General features: G+C 42.2%; 2 protein-coding genes across 2 annotated transcripts in view; one reads left to right on the forward strand and one right to left on the reverse strand.

Moving 5' to 3' along the window:
* Positions 1-86: 86 nt before the first annotated feature.
* Positions 87-15,064, forward strand: SIRAL2 (SIR2 antiphage like 2). Its single transcript, XM_087722226.1, has 8 exons — positions 87-148; positions 1,296-1,548; positions 3,741-3,962; positions 6,467-6,595; positions 9,766-10,051; positions 12,375-12,407; positions 12,640-12,723; positions 14,314-15,064. Exons 1-8 carry the CDS (start codon positions 102-104, stop codon positions 14,337-14,339), a joined length of 1,080 nt encoding a protein of 359 aa, XP_087578352.1. The 5' UTR covers positions 87-101; the 3' UTR covers positions 14,340-15,064.
* Positions 15,065-15,343: 279 nt separating this feature from the next.
* The window catches only part of SMC1B (structural maintenance of chromosomes 1B), a 30,558-nt gene continuing 27,030 nt past the window's right edge, over positions 15,344-18,871 (reverse strand). The window contains exons 23-25 of the mRNA XM_014062338.2: positions 17,270-17,339; positions 16,264-16,374; positions 15,344-16,123 (exon numbers count right to left, since the gene is read on the reverse strand). Coding sequence (XP_013917813.2) covers positions 16,019-16,123; positions 16,264-16,374; positions 17,270-17,339 — 286 coding nt within the window. The 3' untranslated portion in view covers positions 15,344-16,018. The remainder of the gene's footprint in view (positions 16,124-16,263; positions 16,375-17,269; positions 17,340-18,871) is intronic.

Here is an 18,871-nt window from a genome sequence, read left to right on the forward strand (position 1 = left end):
GAACTACGTTTTTAATCAATTAATCTCATCAGTTGGTGTAGCTGCTCGTTGAATACTCCTGACTCCATGCATTCTTACTTCATAGGAAGGGGAGACAGAGCATGGAGCCCTCAAAGAAGACGACGATTAAAAGTGAGCAAAAATCAAGGTAAATAAATGAATAAAAGGTTAGACTTGATAATAAGGCGTCCTGGGAGTGAGTATGTGTGTCAAAAAAAATATATACAAAAATGGTAGTAACAACCATGCTGTTGAAGTAGAGGTGGGTTGCTCCCGGTTCGGCCTGGATCAGGCGAACCGGTAGCAGTGGCAGGCTCCGCCCATCCACCCGGACACTTTTGTGCAAGCACGCCCAAACTGGTAGTAAAAAAATTGGCAACCCAACACTGAGTTGAAGGACCGCCTGTTTTTTATTTGTGATGTTGAGGGGCAGGATTTGGGGTTTTTGACCCCCTCTGTGAGAAGAGGATTACTGATAATGGTATCATAGAGCATCTTTCCTAGACAGAACACTTTTCCTTCCTCCTTTTCATTTGGCTCGCTACTGTCGCCATTTCATAATGTCAAATTGTTTGGCACAAGAGGATATCCCTTGCGCCTAAAAGCAGAAATCTCTTTTTAAAAACCTTGCTTCCTTTTTCTAGAGAAATCAAGAGAGTGCCCGTTCTTTAACTCTTCTTTTTATCCTGTTGATTACTCCTAAAATATCTGTTAAAATAAGGGCAAATTTGGAGCCCTTTAAAGTTACTGTAATATTTGTTTTTCTCCTTTCAGCTCAAGGGTAAAATTAAAACGGGAAGCTCCACATTAATGTATCCGTCCGTCCTTCCTTCCTTCTTTCCTTCTTTCCTATCTTTTCTTCTTTCATTCCTCCCTCCCTTCCTCCTGATGAGTTGGAAATGCCTGGGGGGGGGGAAACTAAATTGGGGAAAAAACCAGGTTTTTTTCTGGGTTTTTTTCCCAAACAGTTTTGGAAAAAAGCAGGAAAAATGCGGAAAAATGAAAAAACCTGTTTCCCCCCTTTTTTCCCAAATAATTTTGGGGAAATCCTGTTCCCCCCCCCATTTTTTCTGTCCCCCCCCCCCCAGGCCTTTCCATCTCTACTCCTAACAGCTCTGGATGGCTTGGTTAAGTTATTTCCTTTGTTAATTCCAGAATCTCTTAATTATTTGACAGTGTGACTTTCTGTTCCTGTAAGGGGATTAGATATTTTTAATCTGTGACATAATCGAGTGACTGTCTAGAGACATAGCAATTGTGATCCAAAACAGAGTTTTAGTGGATTTCTCTTTTAGGAAATTTTTGAAAAGCCTTATACGGAAGCAGCCCCAAGAACTCCTGCTAGTAATTGGAACTGGGGTGAGTGCTGCTGTTGCACCAGGAATTCCAGCCTTGTGTTCGTGGCGGAATTGCATTGAAGCGGTCATCGAAGCAGCTGACCAGCTAGAAGTGTTACATCCCGGAGATGTGGCCGATTTCCGTCAAAAAGTGTCCAAAGACCGAGATTTGCTTGTGGTTGCCCATGATTTAATCCGAAAGATGTCACCGGTGAGCATTTCTCAACTAAGGATCTGAAGAGAATGTTAGTCCTGCTTTGAAAGTGGATAAAGTAAATGGATCTGTGTCCCTAATCAGGCTTTCCATTGTAGGTAGTCTTTGATTTATGACTGGTCACTTAGTGACTATTTGAAGTTACAACCAACCAGAAAAAGGGAACATATGATCCAGAATCAAAATTCCAGCAGGCCCCCGCCACAGTGTTGGGTATTTGAAAGTGTGATTCAGTGGTGGGATTTAATTTTTTTTTTACTACCGGTTCTGTGAGTGTGGCTCAGTGGGCATGGCAGGGGAAGGATACTGCAAAATCATCATTATTTATTTATTATTTATTAATTAGACTTATATACCGCTTCATAGGGCTTTCAGCCCACTCTAAGCGGTTTACAGATTTCTTTAGCAAATTGAGTCAGCAACTTGCCCCCACGGTCTGGGTCCTCATTTCACCCACCTCGGAAGGATGGAAGGCTGAGTCGACCTTGAGCCGGTGAGATTTGAACCGCTGAACTGCAGATCACAGACAGCTGAAGTGGCCTGCAGTACTGCACCCTAACCACTGCACCACCTCGGCTCTTCTATCATTCCCTCCAGATCAGCTGGGACTCAGGAGGCAGAGAATAGATGGGAGCAGGGCCAGTCAGAGGTGGTATTTAGTTCTCTGAACTACTCAAAATTTCTGCTACTGGTTCTCCAGAACTGGTCAGAACCTGCTGAATACCACTTCTGGTGTGATTGCATTGCAATTGCATTGCATTGATGAAATGACTGCATTTTATGACTAAAAGCAACACTTCCTTTTAGTTTTTGGCAAAACTGCACTCATAGCAAACCAAGAAGTAATGTCTCTCAACCAAAAATATCCTACTTAGGAAAGTAGCCATTTTATGTTTGGACGAATAAGGTTTTCTTCTGCCCTGAATTTAGCCAGCCAGCAAAAGTAATTCTGCAAGGGGGTTGCTATCTCCTGCCCATAGAAAGGGGATCAGTGTCTAAGATGCACACTTTTGAATCTTCTACCTCTTGCCTACCTATAATTAGTGAGGGATCGACTTTTGGGGTGATCCATATTCCATTGTGGGAACAGCTTTATTATTTATTTAGAAAGGCAGCAACGAAACTGACTCCAGACCAAATTACAATTTGCATAGGATTGCAATCTTTCTTACTTTCTTAAACAAAAACACCGACATGCTGTCAGTTTCCATTTTATAGCTCTAGGGGTCTTACAGACATCTGCAATTATCCCATCAATCAAATTCTACTCTTAACGCGTCATTAAAATGCAGTCTAACAAATCATTAAAAATCACTAGCGGAAAATTACCCTCCAAGAATTCCCCTAAGCGCCCAGGTGAAAATAAATATTATCAGTTCCCTCCTAAAGTAGGAAAAAAGACTATCTTGGATGACATATTTTCTTGGCCTATCAACGGAAGAATCCGAGTTGCATGTTGAAAATTTCAGGAGATAAGAAAAGCAGTGAGTAGCCCTGAAAATAGTTCATGTCCAATGTCTTGTGGCCCGGCAGGAGCCAGTGGATCTGGTAGCTGATTCAGACAGTGAGGAGGTTGGGGAGGAACATGGGCCAGTCCTGGAGTCAGGGGAAGGCTCTGATGAGGGCTCTGTGTCGGAGGCAGAGAGGGGGCCGGAGCCATATGCCAGTTCTCAGCTGCCTTCAGAGTCAGACATCAGTGAGGCAGACGAACAGCTGGAGCCTATTCCCTGTGTGCACATGTGTAGAGCTGCCAGACGAAAGGAAAAGCTGTAGAACGGGTTGACTTGGGAGTAAGGCCACAGGTGGACGATGAATGGCCCCTCCCAGAGGAAATAAAAGAGGAGTGAAAGAGGAATGGAGTTTGCAGGAGACAATTAGTTCGTTTAATTGGTTCATGACTCTCCGAGACTCCTGGGCAAGTTTTGTAGAGATCAGCCTGTCAGCTCTCCAAGCCAGATAAGGTCTGTGACTGTAAATCCTCCCTCCAAAGATTTTGCTGGATGCGAATGAGCAGAATTCACAGTCAATTAATACAAGGGGATTTGTTGGGACAAGAAGTTTGCTTCATGTTCTCAGGAGGCCTAGGTCAGAACACAATGTGGAAATGTTTTGCAGTTCCAGACATCACCCAAAACTTCTAAGATGTACGTTGTTCCATTTCCTTGAAGCTGTTCCGTTTCTCTCTGCAGCGCACAGGAGATGCTAAGCCCAACTTTTTCCAGGACTGTTTAATGGAGGTGTTTGACAACTTGGACCAACACATTCAACATCCTGCTGTCCTCCACTCCATCCTCCAACTAATGGAACGGGGGACAATGGTGCTTACCACCAATTATGACAACTTACTTGAAATCTTTGGACAACAGCAGCATAAAGCTATGGAATCGCTCGACCTGAAAGACAAAGACAAGGTATGATGTCCCCAATAAATACAGGTGCGAGCTTCGGTTCCAAATTGTGAAAGGCCGGCCCCCATCTCTCAGATTTTACCGAAATGGATGAGGAACATCGGGAGAAATATGCGAAAAGATAAATATGGCGTGTGTGATCAAATCTCTGCGTTTCTAATGTGCATCACAGTAATGGCGACCAGTTTTACTTTTCTGACGGTACTCTGTGGGCACTTGAAGTTTTGGATAGGACTGACATGGGGAAAAGAGACCGTATTTTTCAGACTATTAAGTGGCACTGGTGTATAAGATTCCGAAGAGGTAAGTAAGAAAAAAAAGTTTTTGTCCTCCCGTGCCCCTAGGAACACACTGCCGGCTTCAGCAGGGCTGGGGGAAGGCATAAACGCCCCCATTCTCGTGGAAAACAGGTGGAAAACGGGCCGTTTTTTGCAAAAACGGGGGCATTTTTGCCTTCCCCCAGCCCTGCTGAAGCTTGCAGTGCTTATGGAGGCTGGGGGAAAGCAAAAACGCCTCCGTTTTTGGGAAAAATCTCCCGTTTTTCGCAAAAATGGGATGTGGGGCGGGGCTTTGGGAGGCCAAAGATGGCTGTATTCAGTGTATAAGACACATTTCCACAGTCTTTTGGGGGGGGGGGGAAGGTGTGTCTTATACTCTGAAAAACAACGGTAGGTTGTGTTCTTTGCCATATTTCCTTTTTCCCTATAGCAGTGGTCCTCAACTGCTGCCCAGCATGGGGTGTGTGAGTGCCAGGTGCACGCACACAAACACAGCTCCATTGATGTAAGCGGCACACGTGCGTGCCCTCTACTCATGGAAATGGAGCTTTGCGTGCGAGTGCAAGGACCCACCACTCGCGCGATTGGAACTTCGGGTGCAATGATGGGATTCAACTGGCATAACAACCGGTCCGGTGAGCCCTTGCGCACGCAATGGGTTAAAAAACTTAGCTTCTACTGCAGCCTCGGTGCAAAACAGCTGAGGCATGGCGATCCGCTCTGCCACGCCGATCACCTGGCTTCCAAACGGAATATAGGTGAGTATAGCGCAGGGGCAGGCGGGCAGGATCAGCAGATCGTTGGAGCTACCAGAACCGGTCTGAACCGGTAGAATCCCGCCCCTGTTCACGTGCCTGCCCATTGCTTGTGTGACCCAGCTTTGAACAAACCATGGTCTGGTAGTGGACCGCAGCCCAGTGTTTGGGGAGCCCTGTCTTACAATCTTCAAAGGAGATATATTCTTCTTTGAAGATTGATCTTTATCAATCAGTCGTTTACTATCTTTAGATATATGGTGTTCTTTCTGTTTTAAGGTGTGTCGTTTACTATATAACTACTCTGTTTCCCCCAAAAGAAGACCTCCCCAGAGAATAAGCCCAATCGGGCTTTTGAGTGCATGCGCTACAAGAAGCCCTCCCCTGAAAATAAGCCCTCCCCGAAAATATTGCAGCACAGCAGCAGCGATGATGTGACCACGCTCGCTGCCTCCTGCACCTCAAAAATAATAAGACCTCCCCGAAAATAAGGTCAAGTGTTTATTTCGGGGGGGGAGTCAAAAGAAAATAAGACCCTGTCTTATACTCGTGGCACGACAAAACCGCGCTAGTCAAAATAGCGGTGATAAAATTGCGTCGCTAAAGCCGCGACATCATCACCGCGCGTCATCACTGCCGCGACAACAGCGCGGCAACAGAAGGGTGCTTTAAAATGGCGCCGCGGCAGAAAGCCGATTTAAATTAAGGTAAGGGTTAGGATTAGGTTTAGGGGTTTGTTTTAGGGTTAGGTTTAGGGTTAGGTTTAGGTTTAGGGTTAGGTTTAGGGTACTGAGTGCTTGGGAATGCGCGGATTTGCCCTCCGCGATTATGTCATCGCAGTAAGGTCGCGTTTTTCCTTAGCGCTTCGAACGGCGCGAATTAGTCTTCACGCTTATGTCTCCGCGGATAAGGGCTTCACGGATTTGTGGTGGAACCATTATTTTTGGGGAAACACGGTATATAATTTGTTTAATGCCCTTTTAAAGTCATTGGTTACGAGTCTCTTTACCAATTTTAATTTTTAAGCAGCTAAGGAAGGTTGTTTCTTTGAAGAGCCCAGTCTTGGAGATGGTTCAGTTAGGTAACATCATCAAGATGGTGAAGAAAAGTGCTCTTCAATTTTAAGCAGTGCATGGCTAGCTGGGGAATTCTGGGAGTTCAAGTCCGCTCATCTTAAAGTTGCTAAGTTTGAGAAACCCTGCCCTAAAGGATGCACTCTACTATCTGGGCAACCACAGTGAGGAGTTGGGAGGTCATCATGAGGGCTCATAATATCATCACATGAATTGCATGTTGACTTTTGAATGACAGTGTCATGAAATATGTGAGGTCATCATGGTTTCTACCAGATGGTATAGGAAGCAACCAAGCAAGGAACTAACAACTCTGCCATCAAAATGTATCTATCTCTTGTACTGTTGGAGCCTAGTCTCTTTCTGCAGGTTGTGTTACTGAGCAACTGGTCTCTCCACAGGTTCTCCAGTGGGCAAAAGGACACCTCAGATATGGTGTCCTTCATATTCATGGTTTGTACACTGATCCCTGTGGAATGGTGCTGGATCCCTCAGGATATCAGGAAGTGACCCAAGACCCTGAAGTGATGGTATGTGGATTCAAAGGATGGGCAAGCTTTTTTGTTGAGGAGCTGTGGTGGCATAATGGTTAGAACAGGGGTTGGTAACCTTAAACACTCAAAGAGCCACAAAGGTCCTAACCGGAAGCCCCCTGTTCAATTCTAGATCTGACCAGAAGTCTGGTTCCTCATAGAGTCTCCTCCTGGCATGGCATCCTTTTTCCCCTACCTATCCTAACCGAAAGCCCTAACTGAAGCTGACCGGTGACAGGGAACTGCAGCAGAGGGATGAAAGAGCCGCATGCGGCTCCAGAGCTGCAGGTTGCTGATTCCTGGGTTAGAAGAATTGCAATAGAACTCTGCTGGTTGCTAGCAGTTCGATCCTGAGCAGCTCAAAGTTGACTTTCATCCTTCCGAGGTCAATAAAAAGAGGGCCCAGATTGTTGGGGGCAATATGCTAATATTGTAAAACTCTCAGAGAGTGCATTAAAGTATTACAGAATAATAGTATATAAGTCCAAGTGCTAATGTTATGGAAGTTGTAATTGTTGAACTATGCTGCCTTATAGATGAGCAGTACCTCAAAAGTACCCTGAGAAGAATTGGATATAGTTGATGGATTGCGTTTGTGTGTCCTCTTAGGACAGGATGTCAAACTCAATTTCACTGAGGGCCACATCAGGGTTGTGTTTGACCTTGGGGGGGGGACTGGGGTGAGAGTGGCCATCTTGGTGTCACTCGTGTTGGGGGTGTGTGCCTGTGATGGCTTGAGAAAATGGGCTCCTAAGCTCCATTTTTGGCCGGGATAGCCTTCTGCAGCCCTCTGCCAGAGAAAACAGAGCTTGAGGGAGGGGGGTCATGCATGACTTTCCTAAGCTCTATTTTTACTGGCAGAGGCACCGTGGGCCGGTCCTTCACTGTTTCCAGGGCGGCCCTGCAGGCCAGATCTAACCACCCCACAGGCTGGATCTGGCCCCCAGGCTTTGAGTTTGACACCCCTGTCTTAGGACAATGATCCATTTAGACACAACCAAGTCAGGCCATGATGACTGAGGGGTTTTTTTTCTAATTAAGTTTTTTTATTTTTCCATTTTCATAACATATAATCACATGTATACTATTATATAGCCAGCATCATTTTGTATTATTAAATGTTTACATCAATTCACCTTACCATCAGCTCCCGAAAACAATTATTGGCTCTTCTGCTCTCCATACACCGTATTTGTAGCTTATTCATCACTTTCTTCTCCCTCTCCCCTCCCCGTCCCTTCATCCTTCTTTTCTCTACTTCCTCTTTCCTTCTCCTCTCTCCCCTTTCCATCCCTCCTTTCTCTTCTCCTCTTCCCCCCTTGCCCTCTGTCCTATCCCTCTCTTCTTCCCTTACCCCTGTCCACTCTACTTCACACTCTTCATCTCATTTACTTGGCGTATTTCAGCTTCTGAGCGAGCTCCATTTTATGTTGATGGTATTTATAACTCCTTTTCAGTATACATATTTAATTTTGACATATATCTTCCTTCTTTTTAAAAAAAAAAAGAGAACAAAAAAGTATACCTATATAGTCATTGTGCTTTTAAACCCCCCTCCCCCCCAGCCTATTTTTGGCCAAGATGTAGACCTGGTTACAATTCCCAGCTATTCTCATCATTATATTTATATAATTATACATCCTTACACGCCCTCAATTTGTGATTCTGTCTTTAAATCTCCATAGTTTCCCATTGTAAGTATATTTCATGTTCCCTCTTCCTTTTTCCATATCTTGGATTAGATTACCCTTAATTGTCTATAAATGGCAATCTTTGCTGTTCAGTGTTCATTACAATTCCCTTAATCTACTATATAAAATAACAAATGGTACACATTTCACTTTATTCATACACATGATGACTGAGTTAAAGTTTATGTTCACTGCAGCTGCTAAAGAGCATATTCATACAATGTTAGAAGCATTTGGCTGACATGGGAGGACTAATAGATCTTTACCAGAGTGGGTTCCTACCAGTTCGCACCTATTCGGTAGAACCGGTTCGTCAAATCTACCGAACCGGTTAGAAGAGGTTCCACCAGTGGACCCAGAAAGCAGGCCACACCTACAAAAGGAGTTCCAAAAATTTTTGAAACCCACCACTGGCAAGGATCTTGTAACTTGACAGCTTTAAGACTTGAATGCTTCAATGCCAGAGTTTCTGAATAGCTACTTGGACCGACCTAAGTACTAATTCATAATTTCATATCCGGTCACATGGGCGGCAAGCCACTCCCATCCGGTCACATGGGTGGCAAGCCACTCCCACAAAGGAGGCCACACCCACAGAGTAGGTTCCAACAGTTTTTGAAACCCACCACTGATCTTTACTTTCACAGCTTCCTAGAAATCAGGATGAGATAGACTGATTACTTGGTGGGCTATCCCTGAGCTTAACTCAGTAGTGGGATCTTAGGTAAGGTCTCTCCAGTCTAAGATTATGTCTTGCTTATTGTTGTGGCCGGCCAGGGGCCAGCAGAGCTGGCAGCAGAGTCAGAGAAAGAGATTGGGGAGGAGCATGGGCCAGTCCTGGAGGCTGGGGAAGGCTCAGACAAGGGCTCTGCGTTGGAGGCAGAGATGGGGCCGAAGCCGTCTGGCAGTGATCAGGTGCTTACGGAGCTAGACAGCAGTGAGGCAGAGGAACAGCTGGAGCCTGTTCCCAGTGTGCGCGTGTGCAGAGCTGCCAGAACAAACTAAGAAATCAGAGCAGACTTGAGAGTGAAGTCACAGGTGGAAGGTGATTGGCCCCTCCCATAGGAAATAAAAGAGGAGCGAAAGGGGAGTGGCCTTTTGCAGGAAACGATTCATTCGGTCAGTCGTTAGATTAGTTTCAGGAGTGTGAAGATCTGTCCCAGAATCTGAGGGACTCTGTGCCCAGTCTTTCCTTGCACGGCACCTCATTTGGAAAAATATTTACATGGCAGCTTTCCAAGATAGATGAGGTCTGTAGTCATAAATATTCCTTTGAAAGACTGTTTGCCAGGCCTTGGCTGAATGTGAATGAGAGGAATTCACATTTGTTTAATAAAAGGGGTTTTCTCGGGACCAGGACTCTGCCTCGTGCTTTTTGGGGAAGCCTCGGTCAGAGCACTTATCTCAAATGAAGTCAGCATCCAAACAGTTCATGACACAAACATCTAATAACTGCTTGTTGTTGTTGTTTTATAGGAAGCACTACAGAACCTCTACCGGAGGAAATCTTTTTTGTTTGTGGGCTGTGGGGAGACGCTGCGTGATCAAATCTTCCAAGCTCTCTTTCTGTACACGGTTAAAAACAAAGTGGAACTAGAACATTATATGTTGGTGCTTAAAGAAAACGAAGACCAGTTCTTTAAGTTGCAGGCCGATATGCTCGTGCATGGCATCAAAGTCGTATCCTATGGGGATTGCTTTGAACATTTCCCAGGATATCTCCAGGATCTCACGGCACACATCTGCAAACAAAGGAGTCCAGGTGTTGTATGAAAAGATCTCTGGGTCACCTTTCTGCATGCTTGTGCTCCTTTAAAATAGGTTTTAACCTCAAGCCTTAATTATGGGATGGAGTTCATCAAGGGGCTTATTTGATTGACTGACTGTTGTTGCCAGGGCAACGGGGGGGGGTATTGCTTTTTATTGTTTTCATATTGAGTTTTTATTTTTGTAAGCCGCCTGGAGACTATTCTGACCTAGGCTTCCCGAGAGCATGAAGCAAACTCCTGGTCCTGACAAAAAACCCTTTTATTAATTGACTGTGAATTCTGCTCATTCACATCTAGCCAAGTCTTTCGAGGGAGGATTTATAGTCACAGGCCTTATCTGACTTGGAGAGCTGCCAGGCCGAATCTGCAAAACTTGGCAGAGTCTTGGAGAGTTACGAACCAATTAAGCCAATTAATTGTCTCCTGCAAACTCCACTCCCCATTCGCTCCTCTTTTATTTCCTCTGGGAGGGGCCATTCATCGTCCACCTGTGGCCTTACTCCCAAGTCGACCCCTGTTCTTTAGTTGTTCCTTTCGTCTGGCAACTCTGTGCATGCGCACACTGGGACCAGGCTCCAGCTGTTTGTCTGCCTCACTGATGTCTGACTCTGAAGGCAGCTGATAACTGGCATACGGCTCTGGCCTCCTTTCTGCCTCCGACACAGAGCCCTCATCAGAGCCTTCCCCAGACTCCAGGACTGGCCCATATTCCTCCCCAATCTCCTCAATGTCCGAATCTGCTGCCAGCTCTGCTGGCTGCTGGTAGTCCACAACAAAGAGTGGATTGGGTGGCCATGTAAATTTTCTTAAATAAAATGTTCTTAAATAAATGAAATGTTACTTAGTTGAAAAATTGGAGATGGCCCCGATACAATTTCCTTATAAAATAATGCAGCTCCTTCATTTTTACATCTTTGATAATTCTCAGCTTAGAAATGAGTTTTTCAGCTAATGTGGATGATAATATCCATGCTTAATCTTAAAGTGAAGACTCAATGGGTGCAATGCACATAATAGGCAAATTACACTGTTCGTGGCACAATCTTGGCCTTTTTGAGCAGATCTGCTTTGATTCACACATTAAACATATACCAAGCCAACCGTTCTGTGGTTAGAATGTACAGGAAGTCTTACACGTCTCTATTGCTCCAAAATGTTCTGTTGGGTCAAAGTATATATTGCAGCAGAGGTGGGTTCCTACCAGTTCGCACCTATTTGGTAGAACCGGTTCGTCAAATCTACCGAACCGGTTAGAAGGGTTTCCACCAGTGGACCCGGAAAGCAGGCCACACCTATAGAAGAGGTTCCAAAATTTTTTGAAACCCACCACTGGCAAGGACCTTGTAACTTGACAGCTTTAAGACTTGCATGCTTCAATGCCAGAGTTTCTGAATAGCTACTTGGACTGACCTAAGTACTAATTCATAATTTCATATCCGGTCACATGGGCGGCAAGCCACTCCCACAAAGGAGGCCACACCCACAGAGTAGGTTCCAACAATTTTTGAAACCCACCACTGCATTGCAGTATATTATTTGTATATGATTAGATTCACTTTTGGAAGGGGGGGGAGAGGAGGGGGTCGGAGGGGAGGGAGGGAAGGAAGGAAGGAAGGAAGGAAGGAAGGACAGACCACTGGCATCACAAAGGAGAAATGCTATAATTTAATCATTGTCCTAATCACATTCTATTGTTCCAGGAGTCTCTTCAATAACTTTGGGATCCTTGGTGCTCTCTGAGATTGGTTGCGCTCAGTTTGAGAGCAAACCCCACTCTCTTCCAGCATTGCTAATGTTATCCCGTTTCCCTGAAAATAAGCCCTCCCCGGATAATAAGCCCAATTGGGCTGTTGAAGGCAAGCGCTAAAATAAGCCCTCCCCAAATATATTGCAGCACAGCAGCAGCCATGGGGTGACCACACTCGCCTCCTCCTGCACCTCAAAAGTAATAAGACCTCCGCAAAAATAAGACTAAGCATTTATTTTGGGGTTTAAAAGAAAATAAAACCCTGTCTTATTTTCTGGGAAACACAGTAGTTTGGTAATGAAATGTCAGAAAGAAAATAATCAAGTTCAGAGAGAGCCAAGGGTCCCATACTTCAATCTGAACTACAAACATTCTCTTCTATCGGTTTCTGTGCCTTTCTTTGCTATGGAAAGTATTACTACAATTAAACCAAATTAAGTTATTAATGAAACTGAAAACACAAGATGTATATATGGTTTGCCGTTAAATTGAAAATTTTGCATAGAGGGTTAAACAATTGTACCTAGGTTAATTCATTGCTTAATTTTCTTCTTTTTTAACCCCCCCAGATGCAGACAGGGTGGATAGCACAACAGTTTTGGGTAAAGTATAGCCTTCCACATATTTCTTCAAATTTCAAATGGTGATAATCTCTTGGTATTATTAGTTGGGCAATCACTCTCACCTTATCAGAACCATTGAGCCATGTGAATACTTGTGGATGGGTGTGGGGGAAGCTCTTTCAATAGAGCCAGAATGAAAATGATGCCAACGTTTTCACAAAAACCATTCATGTTGTTGCACATATGATGTGGGTCATGTGTCTTCTTGCAGGGCCCCCGTGTGCAGATTGCACAAAAAGGAGGTTAGGAGAGAGTGGGAATGACCGAGCGAAGAAGGCTAGACACCCGAAGGATGGTAATTATCATTCCCAATCCTTTTTATTTTGAAGAAGACGTATCACACAGTCCTGTATCTATCTTGGCAACGTGGAGCTGGAGAAAAGCTTCAACGATACGAAGCACCTGATTTCTCTGAACGCCAGGTCTCATTTAAATTAGGAAGAACTGCCAGGGCTTCTACGAATTTTCTTGCCACATTTGTTAAGTGAATCACTGCAGCTGTTAACATTAATAACACAGTTATTAAGTGAATCTGGCTTCCCCGTTGATTTTGCTTGTCGGAAGGTTGCAAAAGATGATCACATGACTTCAAAATTGTAACCGTGGTAAATGTGAACCAGTCGTCCAACATCTGAATGTAAATCATGCGACTATGGGGATGCTGCAACCGTCTTAATTATGAAAAATGGTTGTCACATTTTTCATCGATGTAACTTTGAACAGTCACTTAATTACAGTGTTTTTCAACCTTGGCAACTTGAAGATGTCTGGACTTCAACTCCCAGAATTCCCCAGCCAGCATTCGCTGGCTGGGGAATTCTGGGAGTTGAAGTCCAGACATCTTCAAGTTGCCAAGGTTGAAAAACACTGACTTAATAAACTGCTGTTAAGTCGAGGACTACCTACACTGGGCAGCTAGAAAGGCATCTGTATGTATTTAGAAAGCTGCCTCTGAGATTATTTTTAGGAGGGCTGGGCAGCTCATGCTTTACTCCTTAGCCTTATCCACACTGAGCTGTGGGGACCATTGTACTATGTCTTTTGTAGCATGCCTGAGGTTTCCTCAAGTGTTGTATTGCCATTGTCCAATATTCATTAGTATTTCTCACAGCAACACTTCCCTTAACAGGGGTCGTAATGATGGTGTGAGAAGTATCGAAGTGATTTAGCCATCTGTGCAATACTGTTAAAAGAGTTTGGTATTTGATCGGTCCAACATTTATTTATAAACTCTTGGGGGGGGCATCATCATAGGTCAAGATCCATCCACACTTACCTTCTGACGTGTGTTAGGAACAGCCAGGACTATTGCACAACAGTGACATACTGAAGGAATGGACAATGTGTGTGTCTGTACACAGAGAGAAAAACAACATTAAAAAAACAAAACGTTAAGTAGTGAATGATTGTTTTGAAAGTCCAAGTAACTCTTTTGTAGATTTTGCAATTCTCTGCCAGAATTGCATAATGTTGACCTACTTACTGATTATTCTGTTTGGCTTTTGGGTCATTTTGCAACTGATCTTTTCCTCCTTTTGTAAGTCATGAGTGATGTGAATTGCTTCATGCCTTGTTTTGTACAAAAAGAAGAAAACAATACACTGGGTTCTGAGCTGAGTGTCGCTGTTAAGGGGAGGAGATATTTTCAAAACTTCGATATTCCTTATCCCATTCTAATAGAGGGGAAAAATTGATTGAAGGAGCACTCAGTGGTTGGAGATGAGTATCAGGAGATAGAATGAATTTTGAGCCTGCACATCTAATTCATTAAATTTGGCTTGGCTTGATTGAGAGCACTTCTTTTTCCTATGGTTATGCATGATAACCTATTTTAAATCATGTGGGCCGAGATGGACAAAATTGACTTTTATGTTGTTTTAAACAGATGCTGCTGAAGATGGTGTCCTGTGACTATATCAGATCAGTCTTCGAGAAACTTCTCCTTACTTTGGCCATTTGCATCTGCTGGAGTCAAATAATGGATAGGTGTAGACTTCTTACAAAGTCTGCTTGGAGGGGAGATCCTTATAAATATCACATCCAATAATTCAAATTTCATAGCTGTTCTTGGGGGAAGAGCAGATTTCTAAATATGTCAGGGATGAAATCTTGGAAAAGAGGGAGCTATGGCCTATGAAATGGCATTTAGTTTTTAACTTTGGACTCCCTTCATCTTATTTCAATCCATGCACTGTAAGTTAAAACACAGGAAGCCTGTTCCTTCCCCTGAAGGGCTACGTGACACCTGGTGAGAGGAAAAAGGCACACAATCTGAGCACATTCCATGTGTCTAGGCAAAGAACTCTTGAATTTTTCCTAGATAGTACTGGGAGTTCTCATGCAGGCAGTTGCAAAGGATCAGTGGCTAAATGCTAGTGGTGTTTCTGAATCTTAGTAACTTGAAGACGTGTAGACTTCAACTCCCAGAATTCTTCAGTTAGCAAGGTGGGAGGAATTCTGGGAGTTAAAGTCCCCATACAGTGTCTTAAAGTTGCCAAGGTTGATAAATACTGTGCTAATGTAACAAAGTATATACATTTTGCAAGTTCTTGAAGAAAAAAACTTGAACAAAATGAGAACATGTGTTTGTGTTAATTTCTTTGTACTTGAATAAATAAATTCATATATAATTCAGAGATGTTCTGTTGTCGTCTATTAGATCTGAAGAAACCAACCATTAAAAGTTGATGAACTGATATAAAGCATAATGCATCCTTTACCAATGCAATGTCATGTAATAAAAATCTATTAAGGTATAATTAAATTTATGTCAATATGAAATTAGATGGTAAATTTCACTCCAGCTTGCAATAAAGTTTAGCTCTCCATATAGAAAAGACTAATAGCAGATACAAAACTTGATATCTGAAAGCTAGAATTGTTTTACTTAACAATCTTCAAGTGCAAGTGTATACAGTGGACGTTCTACATCAAGAACTATTATTTGAAATCTCCAATCAGTACGTTACACTATAGATGTTCATCTGAAACTAGATTAGCATTCCCTTGAAATGCCGCAATTGGTGATCAGAATGATAGGCAATTACGACGTATATGCAGATCTTTCTAATATCACCCCAAAGCCCTGATCAAATAAAAAATGCACAATTAAAAGACAGAACTAATACACAAAAGCAACCAAAGCCTTATAGCCTTCTATACTGCCCTTCCCTATATAGTACTTAAGTCTTTATCCTACTGCTTTAGTCTCTCTGATAGTTTTATATGTGTTGGCAATATGTACGTATGTAGGATCTTTCAGGTTAATGATGAAACTACAACAAGAAAAACAATAGAAAGTCTTGTTTTCTTCAATCTCCTCTTTTTTTGCTTTTATTACAACATGTACTACTATTCCTTTGTTTGAATTTCTAGTTTGGGTCTCAGGTACTGCAGATATGAACAATCAACGTTCACCCCCCAAAAGTATACTTGAATGACATAATACAGAAAGTTTACCAGTTCTACATTAAGTATTTCATGGCATTGTTTTAAACTGAAGTAAGTGATTTAGTAACTACACATTTAACCAGTGCAACAGGAATCATATAACTTTATCTAGAGCTGTAACTTAGTAGAACCAGCAGGCATTAAAGCAGAGAGCTCTTCTTCAATTTCAGCCTTTCATTCTCTTCAGAGTCTGGATATCGAGTAAGATCGAGGATCAGGATCTGACTAAACATAAAGTCATCTTGCTGAAAAGGGAAGAGAGATTGGGCACATATTATCTTATTGTAATGATACAGGGATAGTTTTCAAAATCATTACAATTTCATTTAATTGAAGGGTTTTTCTTTTTCATCTGTGAAATAAGTTGGGCAAAGGCATTACTTACTTTAGGGCAGACTCCAATTAAAACATCTGCTTTGGAATAGAATTCTTCCTTCAAAGAAATAATTATAATCTGAAACCTTTCTTCTGATTGCTGCCTAATAAAGCTTGATACCTTTTTGGAGAAAAAAAGAGATGGCTATGAAAATTGCTAGTTATATGAAATACAATATAATTAAGAAGGAAATTTATTGTATAAATTGGTAAATAAGCTGTTGGGAAATATCAAAATATCAATACAGTATAAGATGGCTGAAAATGCAACTATGTAAAAATAGACCATATATTTAAACTTTCTTTACCATATTTATGGTTTAAATGTGTTAAATTTAGAAAAGAGGAAGAATGCACCATGATAAAAAACATTTCTGAGTTACTAAAATTTCTTTATAAGGTAAACTGAGTGCTGTATAACTCCCAAATAGATAATTGACATGAAAAAAATATACTGCAAGATTACACAAAATAACATTTAACATTAAATTGGGAGCTCTCTCCAAAATAAAGCAATTCCTTCTCAGAAGGAAGAGGAACAGTGGAAGAGAGTTTGAGAGTTGAGAAGGAATACTTCCAGGCCTCTAAAGATGAGGGGCAATCAGAGCCCACTGTGCTAGATGCTACTGGAGGAAGGCGGTATTCTTCATGCCCATCTGGCCACAGCTAACTCACCACAGACAATTCCACGCTGGATAACTCAACGCAATAAATGTTATCTGGCACTGTTTTCTTCAACATTATTTCCATGTTTGTCAATGTCTTGTAGAGAGTAAGGAAGTTGACATTGATGGAGATAGGCAGGCTAGGATACAATTCTAATCCTACTTTAGGCATGAAAGCGAGCTGGGTAACTTTGGACCAATCTCCCCCTCTCTTTCTCTCTCTCATCCCAACCCATCTCAAAGTTATTTTAATGGGCAAATAGGAGGTGGGATCCTAATATACCCCCCACTCTGAGTTCTACAAATAAATGTTGGATATAGCTACAATAAACAAAGAAATGGATGACTTACTTTTCCAATGTTTGTGTTATCTAAAGCTGCATCAACTTCATCTAAAACAAAAAATGGAGCAGGCCTAAAACTAAAAAACAAAGTAAACACAATTAAATGATTTTTAAAAAATTAGTGAGTGGTCAGTTCATGTTAATTGAAGGCTGAAGGCTGCCACCTTTATAATTCAAAAGCAAGTAAATACTTTAGCTTTGTAGAACAAAGCCTTGATTACAGTACATCGAAAGCTGACTCATAAATACTTAAAAATATGTTGTCGAACAATAGATATTGGAGGCTTATTTTTGCCTGAGTTTGGGGGGAAATGTTTCCAAGAGTTAGTCATGACTCATTATCCTCTGAACTGGATTTGGAAATCAGTGATGTGTACACAGAATCAGTTTGAAGACTGAGTGCTCCTCCAGTTATTGTCAAGTTTATCAGGTTTACAATTTGTGATATGATTTGGGAAAGGCATGTGAAATCTTTTCACTGAAATTTAAAGAAGAGAACTTCCAGATTTTTCCTGATCTCTGCCTATTGTGCCCTCTTTGAGAAAGGAATTTTCTCTGGCTCAGGTCTTGGCTAAAAATATAAATTCTCAGAATTTTCTGTCTGGCCAGCATGGAAGACAGTAAATACTTTATGGATCTCAGTGGCTACCGTATTTTTTGGAGTATAAGATGCAGCAAGGTTTTGAAGAGGCAAATTAAAAGAAGTTTTTGCACTCTGCAAACCTCCCAAAAATGGCCCGGTTTTTTTTTTTAAAAAGGGGGGGCATGAATAGGCTTGTAGTGTTCCTGGGGTGTGGTGAGCCCAAAAATGAGCAAAAAACTGGCTGTTTTTTTAGTGAAAACGGGCCAGTTTTTTGTCACAAAAAAGGGCAGGGATAGGCTTTAGGATGCTTAGTGCTCCTGGGGGTTGGGTGGGCAAGATTGCTCATTTCTGCCTTCCCCATCCCCCAGGAGCACTCTGAAAGCCTCTTAGAGGCTATGCACGGCCACTTTGGTGAAGGGGGCGGGGTTTCAGGATGCCAAAACTGCTGTATTCAGTGCATAAGACGCATCCAGATTTTCAGCCTCTTTTTTGAGGGAAAAAGGTGTGTCTTATACTCCAAAAAATATGGTAATCATCACCATTTTGATGTGCCTATTTTTCCCGAGCGAGGTTTTCATATTTTGTTTTTGTTGGTCTGTGTTACTCTCTGCTGGGTCTTGCTTGCCTTAAAGATTTATTTTAATTTCATTAACCAAAGCGTGTAGGAGGAATATGGTGAATTTGTCCTCTATGATTTTTAAAAAAATTGTTGCTTTAATTTTTTAAGGTATTTTTGTTATATATTTTTAATTTTAGGTATATCTCAAAGGTGCTTTTTCAAAAGGCAACTGGACTTCGTTTTTCCCTGAATATGTTTTCTTTCTCCTCCAAGAAGCTTCTTAGATGAAAACTGAACTGACAAAAGTCTTGGATGAGAAGTGAGACGTCTTCAAGAAAAAATAAAGTCCAGCTGCCTTTTGAAAAAGCACCTTTGGGACTACCATGACCTGGGTGACTGAGAATCTCCATAGACAATTTTAGGTGTATTACTTTCATTGCTGGATGGATTAATTTTGTAGTAATTCT

Source organism: Thamnophis sirtalis, unplaced genomic scaffold, assembly GCF_051295495.1.
Source record: "Thamnophis sirtalis isolate CommonGarterSnake01/CBP01778 unplaced genomic scaffold, rThaSir2_p1.2 scaffold_9, whole genome shotgun sequence".
NCBI lineage: Eukaryota > Metazoa > Chordata > Lepidosauria > Squamata > Natricidae > Thamnophis > Thamnophis sirtalis.